The sequence below is a fragment of the Pelodiscus sinensis genome, chromosome 8 (genome assembly GCF_049634645.1).
Source record: "Pelodiscus sinensis isolate JC-2024 chromosome 8, ASM4963464v1, whole genome shotgun sequence".
Lineage (NCBI taxonomy): Eukaryota > Metazoa > Chordata > Testudines > Trionychidae > Pelodiscus > Pelodiscus sinensis.
The window spans coordinates 4,468,234-4,486,582 of record NC_134718.1 but is presented as its reverse complement, the minus strand read 5'-3'; the positions used below and the strand labels follow the sequence as shown (position 1 = coordinate 4,486,582).

Below are 18,349 nucleotides of genomic sequence, written 5' to 3'. Positions count from 1 at the left end.
AACAATTGCTGTATATACACCGCACGGATGTTGTATGTAGTGTTGCATATTGAGAGACAAGGTGAGTGAGGAAATCTCTTATATGGGACCAGTTTCTGTTGGTGAGACACCCAAGCTTTCAAACTCACACAGAGGTTCCTCAGGTCTGGGAAATGTGCTCCCAGCTTCACAACCAATCAAAGCATAACAGTGTGTTTAGTGTAAATAGTTACACTATGCGCTGAGACAATCCAAGGGACGGTAGCCTGTTCACACCCCTGCAGTCATAGGCTAAACGGGACTAGGGGATTACAGATTGTTGTAATAAGCCATAAATCCAGTGTCTCTGTTCAGCCCTACCAGAGTAATGAGTATAGTGTGGTATGGAATATGTGGGACACTGAAATTAACACCATTATCATAAAACTACAAGAAATTTGACCTGCTCCGCCATGTGAGGAATCTGAGAAAATTCACCAAGTATGAGAATTTTGTTTATGGAAGAAAAATAATATTAAAACAAGGGCTAATTAACAATGTGCACTGGTTAAAATGTTTATTTAATATGAAATGAAATAAAAATGAACACTCCCCTTGGACTACATGTATTTTATCATCCTTTCTTTCTAACAACTCAAGCTAGTAAACCCACCAAAATAGGGCATAGTGAAAATAGCTACATAAATAAAACAAAGTAATGGCCATTAAATAAAAGCATAAGAAATATGCACCAGAAGCCCAATTTAATAGCTTCTGGTGATATACAGGAGAGCCACAGGATAAATGCTTCCTCTCATTTTGTCATAGGCTTGGAACGGTCCTTTTATCACAGGCCTGAGCTAAAGTAATGGTCAAAATTTGCTCCATCAAAATGACAAAATCATGGAAATTGAATTCTGCCAAGCCTGTTCAGATGCAGAGTGTTTGTGGCGGTGGGGGCGGAGGCAGGCAATGCACACAGGGCCAGAGGAAATGCAGACAACAGTTTGCCTTGTAGATTCATCACGTTTATTTAACATGAACAGAAGACATACAGCTTCTGTGCTTTGGCTTCTGATTTTCATCTGCAATCAACAGCGAAGGGAGAGGATTGGACAGTACAAAGAAGCCATCCAATTGATTCGTCAGAGCTGATTTTAAAACCTGCAAGCGTGACAGTTAGTGGCATGTAAGGCTAACAGATGCAGGGTTACTGTGGCAGCAAGAGAAAGGCCATGCCAAGCATTCCTTATTGCATGGCAGGGTTGGAGGGAGCTTGGCCTGCTTTTCAGGAAGACTCGTACAAAGCTGATGCCATTCACTTTGGAAAAACAGTGACCACCTCATAGCCTTCAGGCGGGGTCACTCGCTCTCGGGCATGCAGCTCACAATAGATGCGATCTTCCACAAAGAAGTGTCCTTTCTGCTTGAGGTTTGTCCCACAGTCACTGCACACGTAGCACTCCGGATGGCGCTGCTTGTCACGCAGCTTCACAAACATTCCCCTGTGGGAAACAACATGATCACTCAACTCTGGGCTCCTGCAATCTCTCAAGGGCTCCCTGGCTGAACCCATGCCCCCATGCTTGCACACTTCTGTGACTGCTCAAGGCAGCACGGCCAGCGCCCATGGCAGTAAGGACACAGCCACTCTGCAGCAGCAATGTGACAGAGAAAATATCTATGGGGACCCTGGTTCTAGGGAGGCAGAATGTGTCGTAGAGAAACTATGGGCAAGATTTTCAGTTGGTGTAGCTCGACAGGGATCAATTTACCCCAGAGGACGTTCTGTCCCCATGACTACCAACAAGAACCCTGTGCCCTCAGCTGATTGATTGTGATTCAAGGCCATTCAGGGTGGTGACATTAATGCATCTGCCTAAGGGCATTTATGTTGGCCAAAGGCAAATTTGAGTGTAGAAATGTACACAAATAGGTTGGCACAAGGTGGCTGAGATTAATTTAACTTTGTAGTGTAGATTAGGCCTTAATCTTACAGACAGGCGGGTAAACCAGCACGTGCAAAACCAAGGATGTACCATGAGCAGTGGGTTCAAATGGCTCAAGACTAAGTAACATTAAAAAAATTAACTCCTGCACAACCAGTGTGGGAAGCAAAAAGTGTCTGGACCCTGCCTGAATTTTCCCATTCACAAAAGAGTCACCAACTCCTAAAGTGTAGTTGAGGTGTCAAACTGTTCTACTGTATCTGGGCCTTCTCCTGGGGGAAACACCATGCAAGTGCTATCGGCCACTAGCCAAATCAAAAGAAGGCAATTACACAGCAGACTGTTACAATTTCCTGTAATTTTGCTCTAGCAGCACTCTTTGCATTCATTAGCTACACTGTTTATAGTACAGAGCTTTCTACACTTCCCCAATCATTAAAGTAACCACAGGGCTTCATATTTAATGCTAATTCCTGGTTTGGACTCCTTACATCCCTGGTAAAAGAACTCACTGATGTAACCTGCTGTCCCGCCACCCTAGCTGCCCTGGTCAGAACTTTCCTTACCACAGTGAAAGGCTCCAGTAGTAGGGAATGCTGCTCTCCCTCCTGCCAGACCCTTTCACTGCCACATGCAGCCATCTACCCAGAGCAGACGCAACAGCTCTTCACTGCATCTTTCAGCAGAGTCACATACCCTACTTGCACAGCAAAGTCTGTAAGCCATTGGGACGGGTTGATACTTACACAATGCTGGATCCACACTGCTCACAAATGGGCAGCTTCTGGGCATTTCCGATAGAGGAAGCAACTTTTGTTGTTGGTGCTTTCACACTTCTAAATCCAGAAGGTTTATTGGGGTCCCCTGGGGAAAAGAATAGAGCACGTCGGATTGTGGGCTGCTCAAACAGCAAGAAGATTCTTTAAATCCAGACTTAAATGTCAGAAGAGACAGTCTATTTCAACACAGATGTTGGACTTGAAGCACGAATTAATCCAGGGAACTCCTAGGGCCTTAGGGTCAGACTGGAGGATCTCAAGAATCTCTCCTGGCTTTTGACTCCCAGGACAAAGCCTGTTTCGTAGACTCATAGGACTGGAAGGAGCCTCAAGAAGTCATCAAATCCAGTCCCCTGCACACATCTGCAGAGTTTCTGAAGCAGCATCTTAAAACCATTCCAATATTACCAGCCTTCCAATAAAGGAAGGGGATTATTAAAGAGCTTTTAAAATAATGTGGCAGTAAGGAAGGGCTGCAGAGCCTCTCAATTTACAGACAGTGGCACACACATTATAGAGGTAGGACAGAGCGACTTTATTCCAGCTCAGGACTGATGGGGCAGGCTGTGGGGGGAATCATCACTGTGTCTCCCAAGAGTATGTTACTCAAACCCAAGAGCGAGCTGCATCCAATGTTTGTCAAAGGAAGGGGATGCAACCCCCTAGCAACAGCCACAAAGGGCAGCAGTCATAAACACAAGTTGCTGCAGACCAGCCCACATGGCAATGGTGAAAGAACAAAGGGGGAAGGATAAAGCTGCTGGTCACAGCAGAGGACAGAGAAAAGCCAGAGCCCCACATGCTCTGCAGATGCTGCTGCCCGAGGGGCTGAAGGCTCAGCTTTTCAAAGCTGGCTCTCAGCCAGCCTGATAATACAGCCCAGCCTACACACAGGACATCGGTGCTGCTGTACCCACCTCACTGGTTTCCTCTGTGGCGGATGCACTGTACCAGAGCCAAGCAAGGTTTGCACTAGGGCAGGTTACACTGCAGGGATGGACACGTCCTATTTGGCCCCAGACAACTTGTCCATATTAGTGTTTTTCCCCCGCACCAGTGTATTGATGAAATTACAGGACTACAAAGCTCCTGAACCAGAGTCAGCTTTGAATGGACAAGCCCCATTTCAGAGTCATGGCCGCCTATAATGATGTCCCTCAGTGACAGGTGTACTACTGCTGCTCCAGCCAGCATCTGGCCTGACAATCCAATGTGAGGGACTGCACAGGTAAGATGCACAGCAGTTTGCTCATGGCAACCAAATCTAAAACATCATTTTAGCTATTTAAAAAAAACTCTTACCATATTTTACATGGAATATGACGCCCTCCCAAGTTCCAAGCCTGAAAACGGAGTTGAGGTTCACCCTAGAGGGACTGGATTACTCCACTGGTGGTTATCCAAGTTCCAAGACCAAAAGCTATTGGCCTAGACCCTCTGTTGCTGTAAAGAAGTCTGTAGCCCCCTAGGGTTGTGGGAGGCGTCCCTCCCACTCTGAGTTAGTGGGCAGCCTAATGAGTCTAATGAAGGAAGACAAAGGCATATCTGTGACTTCCTCCAGCTGGGAAGCTGGCTCAGAGCATTTGCCAGCCTGTTTATCATGGTAAACTGTGTCTGAACCAGCATCACCAAACATCCGGACTGTAATCCCAGCCTCTCTGGGATGTGCTGACAGGGAAGTGAGTTAAGCAACAAATTTTCTTTGGGGGACACAACTTTCCAGGTCCTGCTCAGTATCAAGGCTGATCAGCTCAAAAGGAAACCAAGCAATACCTTTATGAATTTTGACAGATTTCAAAATAGAAAAAGAAATCCCCTTTGCCTCTTATTTTCTTCAGTGCTATTGAGAAAGGGGTAGACTTTCTTGGTGGCTGACAAATGAAATGAGAGTTACATGCAGGTTTTATTTTTCCCCCTTATGTGCAGAACTCCCATCAGTGATTGTAAGTTACATGTGTAACAAACAGGGACACTTAAAATATGTGATTGTATTTTCGATTAAAAGAATTTTAAGAATCTCTTAAGGCTGTTTGCTCTTTGGAAATCACTCAGCTTGGACCATGGAATTTGACTGCTCTGTTTAACTTCCAGATTTGTACCTGGCCACCATGTTATTATAGATGGAAACATGCTCCACCCCAGTGCTGTGAACTAAAAAACAGGCTTTAATTAGCCATTCCAAGAATTCCAAGAATTTCTTTCCCTATCTAGGCCTATTTGTTAAAGAAAGGAGTTAAAAACAACTCTTTGGGCTCTACTAAGTACAACACAGATTCCTTTGATAAGGCAGCTGCAGTTGTGCATTGCAATTTCCAGATGTTGAACAGTGATGCCAGAAAGAGTGGCACCTTCATCTACTTCTCCTTATTCAGATCCAATACGTTCCTGGATTTTAACGACAGCTGATTTTTCCCCTTTCCTTGCACAGAGGATGGAAACTGCTTGCTTTAGTGCTCTCATGCTGTCCCACACAATCTTGAATCTAAAGAAGTCTTTACCCAGTGAATCAACTGAAAAGTGAAGCCTGATATTTAGAAAATTTGGGTGAGTTTTTAAAAATGTTTTAAAGGATCCTTTTTGCTGCTTAACATTTTAGGGTTTGTTATTAAAATGCTTACGCAGAAGGAGTTCACAGCCATGGGTACGTATGCATAACAACTGCACAGAAAGAGCAACCATGCACATGGAAATTAATAGAAAAGTGTCTGTACGTTTTGGTGGATACTTTGAACAATCAGCAGATGGGGAAGAGGGTTTGCTTTTAAACCAAATGTAGTTGATAGATCAGATTACAGGGAAGGGATGCTGACAGCCATGTTGAGACTACAGTAACTGCTTACCTTCAGATTCTAAAATTTCTTGTAGCACCAGGAATGAAGCAGATTGCCTGGGTGGTTCCTTTGGGTCTTCTGTCTCCTGAAGCATCTTGTAAACCTCAGACTCCTTGTCTATGACAATGTTACTGGAGGGCTGGTTGTGTTGCTCTAAACTGGGGAGAATATTTAAAAATATTTTATAAATGACCTATAATTGAAACAGTCACTGCCACAATCTGTAAGTACTACAATCTGAGACACACCCACATATGGAAACATACAGCATGGAATGGTGGAGATAGAGGCTTTTTGCACAAGTAAAATGCAAACCTACTGAGATGAACACCGCTGCTGCCCAATGGAAAACACTCAATTTTTAGAGCATTTTCACCATTTGAAAACCCCTCCTTCGTTCTCAAGTATACTTTGCAATTCAGTGCATGAAATTAAAAAGGAACTTTTCAAGATATAACAGTTCTGTTGAATTTTTTTAAAAGGCCTATTGTGCCATAAAGAATTAGTTGTACTATTCTTGGGGCAGGTCCAGCTCCTGGTGTTTAAGGGAGTTATCTGGCTTGGTTCTCCAGACAACAAGAGCTGGAGACAGAGTTCAGGCAATGGGAAGCAAGTGGGACTTTGTTATGAAAACTTGAGTTTCAACTTCAACTCCAGAGGAATAATGTGACTACCTGTTCCTGCCCTGGAATGTGGGAAACCAATGCCACAATTCAGCCAATAACTCTCTAATTAAAAACCCTTTGCATTGGATAGGGGCTTTGACCTGTGGACCTTAGTCACAAGAGTGACTCTCAGTTTCAAGCTCACAGTGCTATTTTTAAAATGGTGATCAATATATCCATTTTACAGATAGGATCACTGTGACCCAAAGTGCTGCAGCAACTTGCCTACACTCACAGAGCAGGCAGAGTCACCCCTAAGCTGTTGCTCTCAGCAATGGATCCCCATTGTCCACCTGGCCACTTGTGTTGCCTTCTGTGGTGCATGAGCGATTAGCACTCTTGGTTTAATGGTTCTGAACTGCGAAGGTAGCACCTCAGCATCTCAACCATCTCTCTGCCAGAGGTCAAATGGATGCATGTCTTCCAGCTGAAGCATCCTAAGCGAATGCAGCTGGAAACCTTACCCACACTGGCTAAGGGGCAAAAGCCCTCTTTATAAAAAATAAGGAATGAGTGCCATCTGCCTAGTAGGTTAAATAATAAGATGCAAGCAGTTTGCTAAGTTTAGCCTACAAGAACACCATTCTTGCATAAAGTGTAGGCATTTGTACACAAGCATCCCGAATTGAGATGAATCTGTAGAGAGAATTTTTTTCACGATGAAGCAACAGCCTATGTTCCTTGCCAAAGTATAATCAAGTCATCTGGGGGTTGGCATGCACAATAAACATTCTAAGCCCCAGAGGTAAATTAATGGCAAATATTATAATGCACTTTTTCATTTAAAAATCTCAAAAATATTCCATCTATTATAAAATATTCTGGAGTGAAAGCAGTGCATTCTTTTGAGAAATACACACATACATTCAAGCTTCAGGAATACAAATCTCAATGACCTGAAACTCTCAGCAGAAACAGGATCAAGTCCCAATGTCTATTACATAGGAAAATCCCTGGATTATCATCAATTAACTAACTCTGGTGTTCTCTCACCACCATTTCTACCCTCAGAATAATGGGCTGAAGCCCACTGTTAAGTCTTTCAATCACAAGACTAAAGATATTTAATCAATTTACATTGAAAAGCAAATGCTAAAAATTGTCTTACAGAACATCATAAAAAAACAGAAACAAAACATTTCAAACAAACACATATTGTGACAATGTGCAAGTTAGACCTTCCAGGTTTTTAGCACTTTGTGATATTTAGAAAATGAGACTCTGAAGACAGAACAAAAAAAATCCCTCATAAAACGGTGCAATAGCTCATGTCTTGTGGAAGAGGCACATACTATGGGTTAGAGGAAAAGTTTGTGGAGACACAGATAACTCCAACATCCCTCAGTGGAATTAATCACTCCATAAGGAGAGCAGGGGAACCTTACTAACTGATCATAGAAACCAGAAGACCCACTGTTGAACTACTGCAAATTAGTAAGAAACCAACCTGTTACTGTAATAAACCCCACACAAGGATAGCTTCGTTCAGTGTATTTTGACAAGCATAATTTTGCTTTTATTTTACTGGAGTATGTTTTGTAAAAGTAATGAAGACCTTCGTGACTAGGGAATTCTAATGCTATACACTTAAGAAGTGGGTGAAGATCCATTTGGGCTCTTTTGTCAGCATTACCAGAGTCTGGATTAGCAATGGGAAAAGGGGATGTTTTACTGTTCCTGAGGTAAAGCATATCAATTACAAGTTGTAACTGAACTACAAGGAGCAATGTTGCAGGCTTTGTCTACACTTATAAGCTTAAAGTGCAACCGCAGCCGAGCTTTATTACAACAACGTGATCGTGGCTCAGTGCTGTAGGTAAACCCAGGGCCGGATTAAGTGGGGGGGGCTAGCCGGGCAGCTGTCCAGGGTGCCAACTTATGGGGGGCGCCTGATGGCAGCTCTAAGGGCGCCACGCAGCCCCCGGCCCTGGGCGTGAGGTGCCCCTTAGAGCTGCAATCAGGCGCCGCATGCCCGATTACAGCTGTAAGGTGCACAGCATGCCGGGGCTGCGCATGCGCCCGGGGGCAAAGCCATGCATGCGTCACGCGCCCGCTGCCCGGGGTGCAGGAATGGCTCGAGCTGGTCCTGGGTAAACCACTTCCATGAGGGGAGTAGCTAACACTGCTGGGAGCCTGTTTACACTAGTGCTTTACAGCACTGTAACTTGCTGCATTCGGGGGGTGTTTTTTCACACCCCTGAGCAAAAAAGCTACAGTGCAGTAAAGTGGCAATGTACACAGGCTTTCAGTAACCACACTGCATTGTAATAAATTGGTGGCTGTCTGGGATTTCCTGGCTGTTGTACTGCAAAACTTGGCCACATGTCCATTGTGACTGCTGAGTGAAAACGCAGATCCTTGTGCTTCGAAAGCATATGGTCCTTAACACCTGAGCTAACAAGGCTGTTAGCAGCATAGGAACTATGACAAAATTTTGCCATTCCAATTTTGTCCAGAAAAGGAGAATGGGACTCATACACAGTAGCCAGTTCACAGCATTGTAAGCTGAAACAGACACAAACCATCTGTAACAATCTAAGGCGTTGTCTACACTTACTGGAGCTCAGCACTGTGGGGATCAATCTCTCAGGGGTCGATTTAGTGGATCTAATAAAGACCAGCTAAATCGACTGCTGACTGTGCTCCCAATGACACTGGTACTCCACTGGAGTGAGAAAAGTAAGGGGAGTTGACGGGAGAGGTTCTCCCATTGATTCCTCACACAGTGGAGAGTCTGACATTGCCCCCTCTGTAGACCTGGCCTAAGAATGCAGCACTTCAGCTGATTTCCTAATCCGCTCCTGTGAAAAGAACTGGTCTATCAGCTAGTGTGCAAAAATGAATGAAGTAGGTTAAACTATGCCTTTCTCTGCCCACCCTAATTTTAATGCCATAATTTGCAAACCAAGCATGCTGAATGTTGGTTTGCAGATCCTAAGATGCTGTGCTATTGCTGGTTAGCACTGTGATTCCCTGATGCTAAACTGCTTTCTATCAATACAGGCTAATACCATACAAGACTATTTATACTGCTTTTCATCGGTAGATCTCAAAGCGCTTTACAAAGGAGGGAAGCATCATTGCCCTGACAGATGGAGAAACTGAAGCACAGGAGGTGAAGAGACCTGTTGAAGGTCACCCAGCAACCCAATAGCAGTGCTGGGACTAGAACCCCAGTCTCCTGAGTGCCCAGCCAGTGCTCTACCTACTAGGATGCACTGCCTCCAAACAGTAGGTGTCACCTGCCTGGGAAGCAAACAGTGGGGAGAAGGAGCCTGTTCTTGCCAGAAATGAGACAAAATCAGCCTGATCCTTCACTACACACAAATCCAGCAATGTGTGAAATGGAAGCTCACAGAACACTTAGCTGGACAGATGGCAGTGACTTCCAGTCACCACCAAATTAGGGATGCTGGAATTAAAGGCTCTATGTTACCAGTCTGGTGATGTAAACAGCAACTCCCACTCCCCTTTCCACTGCCCAAGTCAAGTCAGTACAAGACCATTTTTCAAATAATAAAACCTTGTACATTTCACCATTCTCTGCAGGTGGGTGAGTAAAGCAGCAGAGGACAGTGGTAGACTGATTTGGTACATTCCGGTGCTTTGCATTGCATACAGCAAGCAAATGCAATGCAGAGAAAGCTTCTGTGAGGAGACCAGCATGCATTACGTTTTCATTCAGAAAGGTGACACATAAAACCTCCAATTCTTGGTGACGGGCTGACACTGAGCAATGAACAGATAACAAGTCACTTGTGGAGATGAAGCCGTGGATGCAGATGTGCGCCAAGTAAGCCACGTACACAGCAGGCAAAGTTACCTGGGAAAAGCCGGGCTAACGGAAGAGATCTGCCCTTGTAAAGTATCCAGGATGTTTCTCTGGGAATAGAGTTGCAAAGGGGAATTAAATTGCACGTGCACCACTTTGAGTCCCGGCACCTCCACTTCCACAGGGCTGTTGGGGCAGATCTGAGCGGCTTGCTTTAGCTGTTCGGGCCCCACTCTCACTTGGCTTGGGATTGAGGAGGTGCTGTGCCTCCTATGCAATGGAGGCAGAGAGGTGTGCGGCTGGAGAGGGTTATAGACCATTGCCAAAGGTGCCTGGAACGCAGGAGGCGAGAAGCGGCTGGAGGCAGCAAAGGGTTACAGGGGAGGTTGGGGTTTTCATTTTTTTTAAGGTTGCCGAGTTGAGAGAAACACAGAGGGGAAAGAAGAAAGGAAGGGAGAAGTTAATGGAGGACTAAACCAAACTCCCAAGCAATTCTGAAACGAGTACTGCAAACCAAGCCTTCCTTTCACTGGAAGGATCCATCATATACAGATCACGTCTGTGGTCCGGCTTCTGGCTAATGCTGATGTTCAGGCTGAGCACTAAGGGTAGCCTACACTGCAGCCATGAGGTGTGACTGAGCAAGCTTTAATCTAGGTAGATCGGTTATGCTTGTATGAACTGCAATCACACCTCCATACTGCAATGCAGACATACCCAAAGGGTACAATGTAGCAGGAGAAAGACCCTTCCTTAACCCACCACCTGTCAGCATCAGGCAGCTCTTTTGTAAGCTGCAGTTTCTGTGGCCAGGGTCTGCATCACTTACACCAGCACTAATCTAAGGGAATGTGCTGGGGTGGGCAATTCCAGTTACATTCCTCTGGAGTAACCCCGGCACACAGATCTGGCCTCTCTGGAGTTCAGAGAAAAAGGTGCTGGATAGATGCAGAGCACTATGTGTTTCAGATCACATGATGTTGGTGCCAGTCCCATGTCCAAGCCTGAATCACTGAAAAACAAGCTGCGAAGGGTAAGTCTCCATTGTCTGGGTTTGAACAGGTGAAAGCCTCATTCCTGCCAGGCTTATGCAGCCTTTTACAATATCTGGATCTTAACAGCTGCCACTCACTGCCCCCTGCCCTCTTTCCAGAGAGGGAGGGAGAGTGACAGCCCCATGAGTCTCACTGACACGGGACTCTTCCCAGGAGAGAAGCATAAGGCAAAGATAAGCCTTGGGGCAATTAAGCCAAAATGCTGAAGGCACTGCCCTGATGTTACCAGGGTGTCTACACAAGCGAGACACACCACCAGTGTTCCCTCTAAGCTGCGTGGCAGCCCAGCCTCCCAGGTAACGAATCAGCTCTGCCCAGTCAGAGGCTCCCTGTGAAGCTGTGCTGCCATGCAGCTTAGAGGGAACACTGGAGACCACCAATAATGTCAGACATGAACTTTGACCTAATTAGAAAAGTGATGATAAAATGTCTTACGATCCCCTTACCCAGCAGCGTTCCCCCGGAGGGAGGAGCCTTCTGCAGCCCATGGCTGGGGTCTGACAACATGACATGACCCAACACTTTAATCTGGCAGATAAGAGAACAAAATCCTAAATGCTAAATTCTGCCTTGACTGAGGGTGTGGGAATGGAGCCAGGGCAGATCTGACAATGCATTGGCACAATGCAACATAAGAAGGTGATCCATGTGTGCACATTGCAGATGAACTTTTAGTGCCTTAGGAGCCATGTTGTTAGACTGATATTAAAAGGTCGCAATTTCTGCAGGCACAAAACTGTGACCACCACTGAAGTTCCCCTGACCTCTCCCTTTTGACTACAACTATAAGTCAGAGATTTGAGGACTAATACCTAAAACACAGGCATAAAACTGCAGGCAGAGGCCAGTATCTTTAGATTGTGATGGCCTCTATGCAGCACCTAACACCCTGGTCCATGACTAGTGCTCCTGAGCACCAGGGTAATCTGAACCACATCCAGGGCTCTGAATTCTTGTTATCATCATGATCTTCATTTTACAGATGTGGAAATTGGGACCTCAGGAGGTGAGGTGAGTGACTTGCTCAAGGGCAGATGGAAAGTCATGGTCCAAGCCAGGAAGAGAGCCCAGTACTTTCCTGGCTCCCATCATCAGACACACTCAGGTTTGTTTCTAGCACTTCAGGTTAGAAACAGGCTAGTTTTTTTGGTGAAGTGTCATTTTTTTGGGAAGAGTTAGGTGCAAACACAGACCCGTCCCTGTGGATGTTTGCTGGGACTGCTGATAAGGAAAGGTACATTTTCAGACTTCTAGTCTTAGCCATGTAACATGCTGAGCAGAAGAGAAACTGCCCAGAGCTTTTGCCAGTTCTTTAAAACCCAAAGCAAAGGGCAGTTTAATAAAAACTCCCAGCCTGTACGGTGTCCCTGTCAGATTTCAAAGCTATTTCTTAAAAGAGGCTGCTCGTTTCCTGTACCACACTGTACCCTTCCAGCATTTCTTGAAAAGCCAGAAGACAAGACCAATGATACAACGTTCTGATAAGAAAGCATTGGGCACCTGTTTCGCTCAGAGGGTGATTTTAAGGGCTGGTATGTCATGCTGAATGAACGCTGAAACTGCGCCGGTCTCTGGCGAACAAAACACACAATTGTTAATTTCACATTTGCACCTTGCAGAACATTCCCTGTCCCCACACGCCATGCCCCCCGCACTGCATCCAGTCCCACACCTGCTGTCTGCAGAAGCCTGAAAGAGAATGGCTCATGTTAATCAATACACTCGCAATGAGTTTATGACAAAGCGCTCTCCATGACAACAGACATCCCACCAAGGAGGGGGCAGGGACTACTTACGGCTTGCTGGGGTCCTGGGCACCACCAGATGACTTGGACTCCACAGCATTGTTGAACGTCTGGATGTTTTCTGAGGAGTACAGGCCTGCAGGGCTGTTGTACTGGGCAGTGATCACTTTGGGGGCAGTGCTGGAAGCAGTGGCAGCAGTGAAAGGCATAGCACTCCGGTTGTGTGCACTTCCTATGTGTCTTATTTCCTGCATGCAAGGGAGCAAAGGCAAAGTCAGAAGCATCTGACATGCAGGTGGGAAGCGTCAGGACAGCCCAATGAACATGCAGCAATGAGGGCAGCTCTCCCTATATCCCCCCCGCTGTGATCCCACAACAGGACAGCGCTCTCAGCGGACAGAGGGTCTTTGTGCTACAAGCGTCCTGCTCCCCGTGAAAAGAGTCCATAACACAGACATTAGGCTTCAGCAACAGCAGCTCTCCAGAAAGATGGGGCAGAGACCCACCTAATCAAATTACTGCCTTGAGTGCCAGCAGACCTCACTGGAACAACTGCAGCCGGTTCCCATTAAATGGAATGGTTGGATTCGGGAGCACATGTTGGCACAGTCGCCCTCACACCATGCCCCCAAACCAAGCCTGGGCGCAGGCCTGCTGGGGGTTATCAGGTGGCTGGTTCCAACGGAGGCTGACATTTTCAAATAGGACTTGAAAAGTGGATTTAGAGGCAGGGTCCAACCTTCAAGGCCTGATTTTCAGAGGACTAAATCAAGACTTGTCTCTCCTCTTGTGGGTTCTAGGACTAGCAGCTCTGAGAAGCAGTCATTTAAAAACTCTTTGCATCTTGCCCTGAAGTGACACATGCCCAGTTGACAAAGGGACAGTTGAAATCTCCCATTATTGAGTTTTTATTTTTAGAGTCTCTAATCTCCCTGAGCATTTCTCAGTCACTATCACTATCCTGGTCAGATAAGAACATAAGAACATAAGAACGGCCGTACTGGGTCAGACCAAAGGTCCATCTAGCCCAGTATCCTGTCTGCCGACAGTGGCCAGCACCAGGTGCCCCAGAGAGGGTGGACCAAAGACAAGCGATTTGTCTCTTGCCATCCCTCTCCAGCCTCTGACAAACAGAGGCCAAGGACACCATTTTATCCCCTGGCTAATAGCCTTTTATGGACCTAACCTCCATGAATTTATCCAGCTTCTCTTTAAACTCTATTATAGTCCTAGCCTTCACAGCCTCCTCTGGCAAGGAGTTGGCAATACACCCTACTGCTAAATTCTTATTATTAGAGCATGGAATTACTATCCATAGATATTCTGTGGTAGTTTGGTACTTCATTTGATTCTATGCTTTCCTTCACATAGTGCCTCCACTAGCATGTTCTGTCTCAGAATCATAGAAGATGAGGTCTCTTCCAGCCTTAACGTGGCCATCTAGTCCAACTGACTGCTCAAAGCAGGACAAACCCCAACTAAATCACCCAAGCCAGGGCTTTGTCAAGGCGGGACTTTAAAAACCTCTAGAGATGGAGATTCCACCTCCCTAGGGAACCCATCCAGTGCTTCCCCAACCTCCTAGGGAAATAGTTTGTCCTAATATATCCAACCTAGATCTCCCCCACTGCAACTTGATATCACTGTGCCTCATTCTGTCATCTGTCACCACTGAGAACAGCCTCTCTCCATCCTCTTTGGAACCCTCTTCAGGTTGTTGAAGGCTGCTCTCAAATCCCCCCCCCCTCTCTTCTGCAAACTAAATAAACCCAGGTCCCTTAGCTTCTCCTCCTAAGTCCAGTGTCCCAGCCCCTTAATTATTTTCATTGCCCTTCACTGGACTCTCGCCAATGTGCCCACATCCTTGCTGTAGGGGGGCCCAGAATTGGATGCAATACTCCAGATGTGGCCTCACCAGTGCACCATAGAGGGAAATAATCCCTTCCTAGATCTACTGCCAATGGACCCCAATGTACCATTAGCCTTTTTGGCTACAAGGGCATTTTTGTCTACTGTAGGCCTCAGGTCCTTTTCTGCAGAACTGCCCCCAGCCTGTAGCAGTGCTTGGGATTCTTCCACCCTAAATGCAGGACTCTGCACTTGTCCCTGTTGAACCTCATCAGATTTCTTTTGGCCAATCCTCCAGTTTTTCTAGTCACTCTGGACCCTCTCCACATGTATTCCTCTCCCCCCAGCTTAGTGTAGCAATGAACAACATTTCAGCATTACAATGAACAAGAAATGCTGAGGGGTTATGTAACACTGGGAGGCGCAAGATCCTCCTACACTATAGCCAAAGCCACATTCTCCCCTTCCCATGTGAAGCCAAAAGCTATAGTAAAAAGGGGCAACGGCCTTTGCTAACAGTCTCCTTCAGCAGGACTCAGAAATGCTGCTGCATCCCTGCTGTGGGCCAAAGTGAGAAAACCCCATTTCAGTTCCTTGGTGTTGTCGATGCTCCTGATCTTAGAGAGTCTTGTGACATTTGGTGCTTCTTACAGGCCCGGCTGGTGGAGTTGGGGGCTATGTGAGACTCAATTTTTATTTCAAAAGTTTCTAGCCCTTGTGATTGTGAAGAAAAACTGTAAAATATGCCCACTTCCATCACAAAGGCTCCAAACCCACAAGGCAAATGAGAACACAGCACTGTGAAGCTCTGCTGGTACTCTGAAACTAACCTTGTGATTTTTTTAATAGACTAGTAGCACCTGAAAGACTAAGAAAACATGAGCTTTTGTGGGCACAACTCACATCTTCTGAAGAAGTGGGTTATACCCACGAAAGCTCATTATACACATTCTGTTAGTCTTTAAGGTGCTACTAGTCTATTTGTTGTTTTTTATGGTTTTCCTGTTTCACACTAACTCGGCTACCCCTCTGAAGCTTGTGATTTTTTTAGCACCTGGGTCTGGCTGAACTGGACACTGCACCTAGACATCTGCTCCAATTAAGAGAAGATTAACATTTTTCGGTGTCCACTGTTTACATCTACTCTACAATAGAGATGGGTCCAAGTCCAGATCTCAGATACAATGAGCTCCAGATTCACTGGGAGGGATTGTTTAGATCTGGAGCCAAACTTCTCATCTCAAACCCATCGCTGCTAGCATGCACCCCCCCACACAGTGCTAGCTGTGAGCCTATGCTTTTAAGAGCACAGAACACAGATGTATTTTTAAGCCAAAGAGGTAGCAATTTCAAAAACAAAAGTTATTGTAACCAACTCTCTCACTGGTCCCAATTCATGGATCAATCTGTCTGATCTCTAGTCTCTCTCAGAGATAGAGACACAGCATGTATCATGACTATTGAGGATTGGAGTGTCTTCACACAACCGTACTCTTTTCTCCTCCTTCCAAAAGCGCCTCTCATGTTTTGAAAGCAGAGTAGAAATTTGGAACATTTTTTTTTTTTTGCTGGTGGGAAGCAAAAAGTCCACTTGGCTTCCCACATCCTCTCTGACTTTCCTAACGCATTCCATAAGCATGCAGTAATGCCTGCTAAACAAAGAGAAACAGAAGGTCACCAAAAGCCAACAAAGTTCAGCCGTCTCGAACTCGAGATTGTTACATTATAGGCTATTGCTTTAGACAGACTGCTGGTATACCCGGCCTTATCGAAGGTTAGATCAACAACACACCCACTATCTATACTTTGTGATTTCTAAGTCTCCATGGAGACAAATATACAAAATGGAAACAATTACATCATCCCATAGGATGGGAGCAGTGCTAAGGAAGCCCTGGGAAAGCTGATACGTATGGCTGGCTTTTTCAGACATCACGGCTACGTCTACACTGGCCCCTTTTCCGGAAGGGGCATGTTAATTTCAGCCATCGTAGTAGGGAAATGCGCGGGGGAGATTTAAATATCCCCCGCAGCATTTAAATAAAAATGTCCGCCGCTTTTTTCCGGCTTTTAGAAAAGCCGGAAAAGAGCGTCTACACTGGCCCCGATCCTCCGGAAAAAGCGCCCTTTTCCGGAGGATCTTATTCCTTCAAAGTATTTAAATCCCCCGCGCATTTCCCTACTACGATGGCTGAAATTAACATGCCCCTTCCGGAAAAGGGGCCAATGTAGACGAGCCCTACCTGAATGTCGTGATTCATGCTCAGAACCAACTAGAACATTCACCTGCAGGTTATACATTATTAAACAAGGCAAAAATCACTGCTCCATTTTGAAGTTGATACAATTTTTAGTTAAAGGGGCCTTAAACTTCAAATTAATCTTAAACCTGGATCTTCTGCTTAGTTTTTTGGGATGTTCTAATATTTCTGCCTCAAAGTACAAAGAGAGGATCCTTTGGAGAATGGGCCAGATCACCTGGAGACTGCTACAGCTACAGCTTAGAACACTCTTGAAACTGGCCTCATAGCCCATTTTATCCGTTTATTATTATTTTAATACAAACACGCCTAAAGTCGCATATTGAAACCAGAGTCCCACTGTGCTGGCACTTCGCAAACACAGTAAAAGACACACCCTGCCCCAAGGAGCTTGAACTCTAAACAGGCAAGACAGGCAAAGGGTGGGGAAAAGGAAGTGTTATCTCCTGTTTTATAGATTTGGGAAACTGAAGTACAAAGTGACTAAGTGACTCGTCCAAGGTCATCCATAGAGTCTGTGGCAGGGCCAGGAATATAACCCAGATTTCCTCAGTTCCAGCTCAGTACTTTAACCAGCTAATAATTCTTCTTAGTAGAGGGCAAGTGATTCTGATAGTTTCTGCCTCTCCACTGACGGGGGTGGGGGGAAAGAGGGAGGGAAGAGTAAGTCAAGTGAAAACACATCCTTAAGTTTCGGGTAAGAACACAAGTGAAACAACAGAGCAAATATACCAGTCATTTCCTTCCTCCAAAGTTAACATAGTTACGCCCAGTGTAGAATTGCATCAGTTAACTAACCCATCTCTACTGCAGGCCTTATAGGAAAAGCTGGGTTTATTATCACTGCACAAAGCGATACATAGGCTACCACAGCCATAACCATCCACGACTACACATCCCAGTCCTAGCTATTCATTTGTACGACTGCTCTTTGTACATCCTATGGCTGGACCCAAACCCTGTTAAGGATAATAAGAATCCTCTTCAAGGCATTTTGGATCAGGCTCTAAAGGAACAACATATAACTATGTATGTAATATGGAACCATAACTAGTCATTCTGTTCAGCATACCGTACTCAGGCTCAAAGTACGATGCTTTTGGCAGACGTGCTTTTCTGCAAGTGAACAAATTAAAGTTTTGTATCTAACGACTTCTAGGAATATCATAGAGACCTAAGCCTAGTCCATCTCGTTCTTTTCAGCACACTGAGCTACCCACTTGCTTATCGGCTGCCATGTGACGTAGTCCTCCCATTTCAAATTAAATTTTTCTGTGTCATTGATAATCATACGATTCCAAGTCATCCTAGGTCTACCCATTTCTTGTAGGATTTTCTGGCTTTCACTGGACAGAGGGCTATAATCGGTAGTCGATATTGATCTGTTCCTAACACATGCTCTAGCCACTGATGTCTTTTCTGACAAATTATTTGTGATAGAGACCTTGCATTAGCCATTTTTCTAGGAATTATTTATTTATTTTTA

The 18,349-nt window shown here is 45.4% G+C and overlaps 1 protein-coding gene across 5 annotated transcripts in view; it reads right to left on the bottom strand.

The window, feature by feature from the left end:
• Positions 1–506: 506 nt before the first annotated feature.
• PDLIM1 (PDZ and LIM domain 1) overlaps positions 507–18,349 on the bottom strand; it is a 56,867-nt gene continuing 39,024 nt past the window's right edge. For 2 of the 5 annotated variants that reach the window (XM_075935730.1, XM_075935731.1), the window contains 5 exons: positions 12,510–12,580; positions 10,006–10,311; positions 5,527–5,675; positions 2,654–2,771; positions 507–1,463 (listed from right to left, as the gene is read on the bottom strand). In XM_075935730.1, the coding sequence (XP_075791845.1) occupies positions 1,277–1,463; positions 2,654–2,771; positions 5,527–5,675; positions 10,006–10,311; positions 12,510–12,580 (831 nt within the window). In that variant the 3' untranslated portion in view covers positions 507–1,276. Of the gene's footprint in view, positions 1,464–2,653; positions 2,772–5,526; positions 5,676–10,005; positions 10,312–12,509; positions 12,581–12,805; positions 13,003–18,349 lie in introns of all 5 variants that reach the window. The other 3 variants (XM_075935732.1, XM_075935734.1, XM_075935733.1) reach the window with 2 other exon arrangements.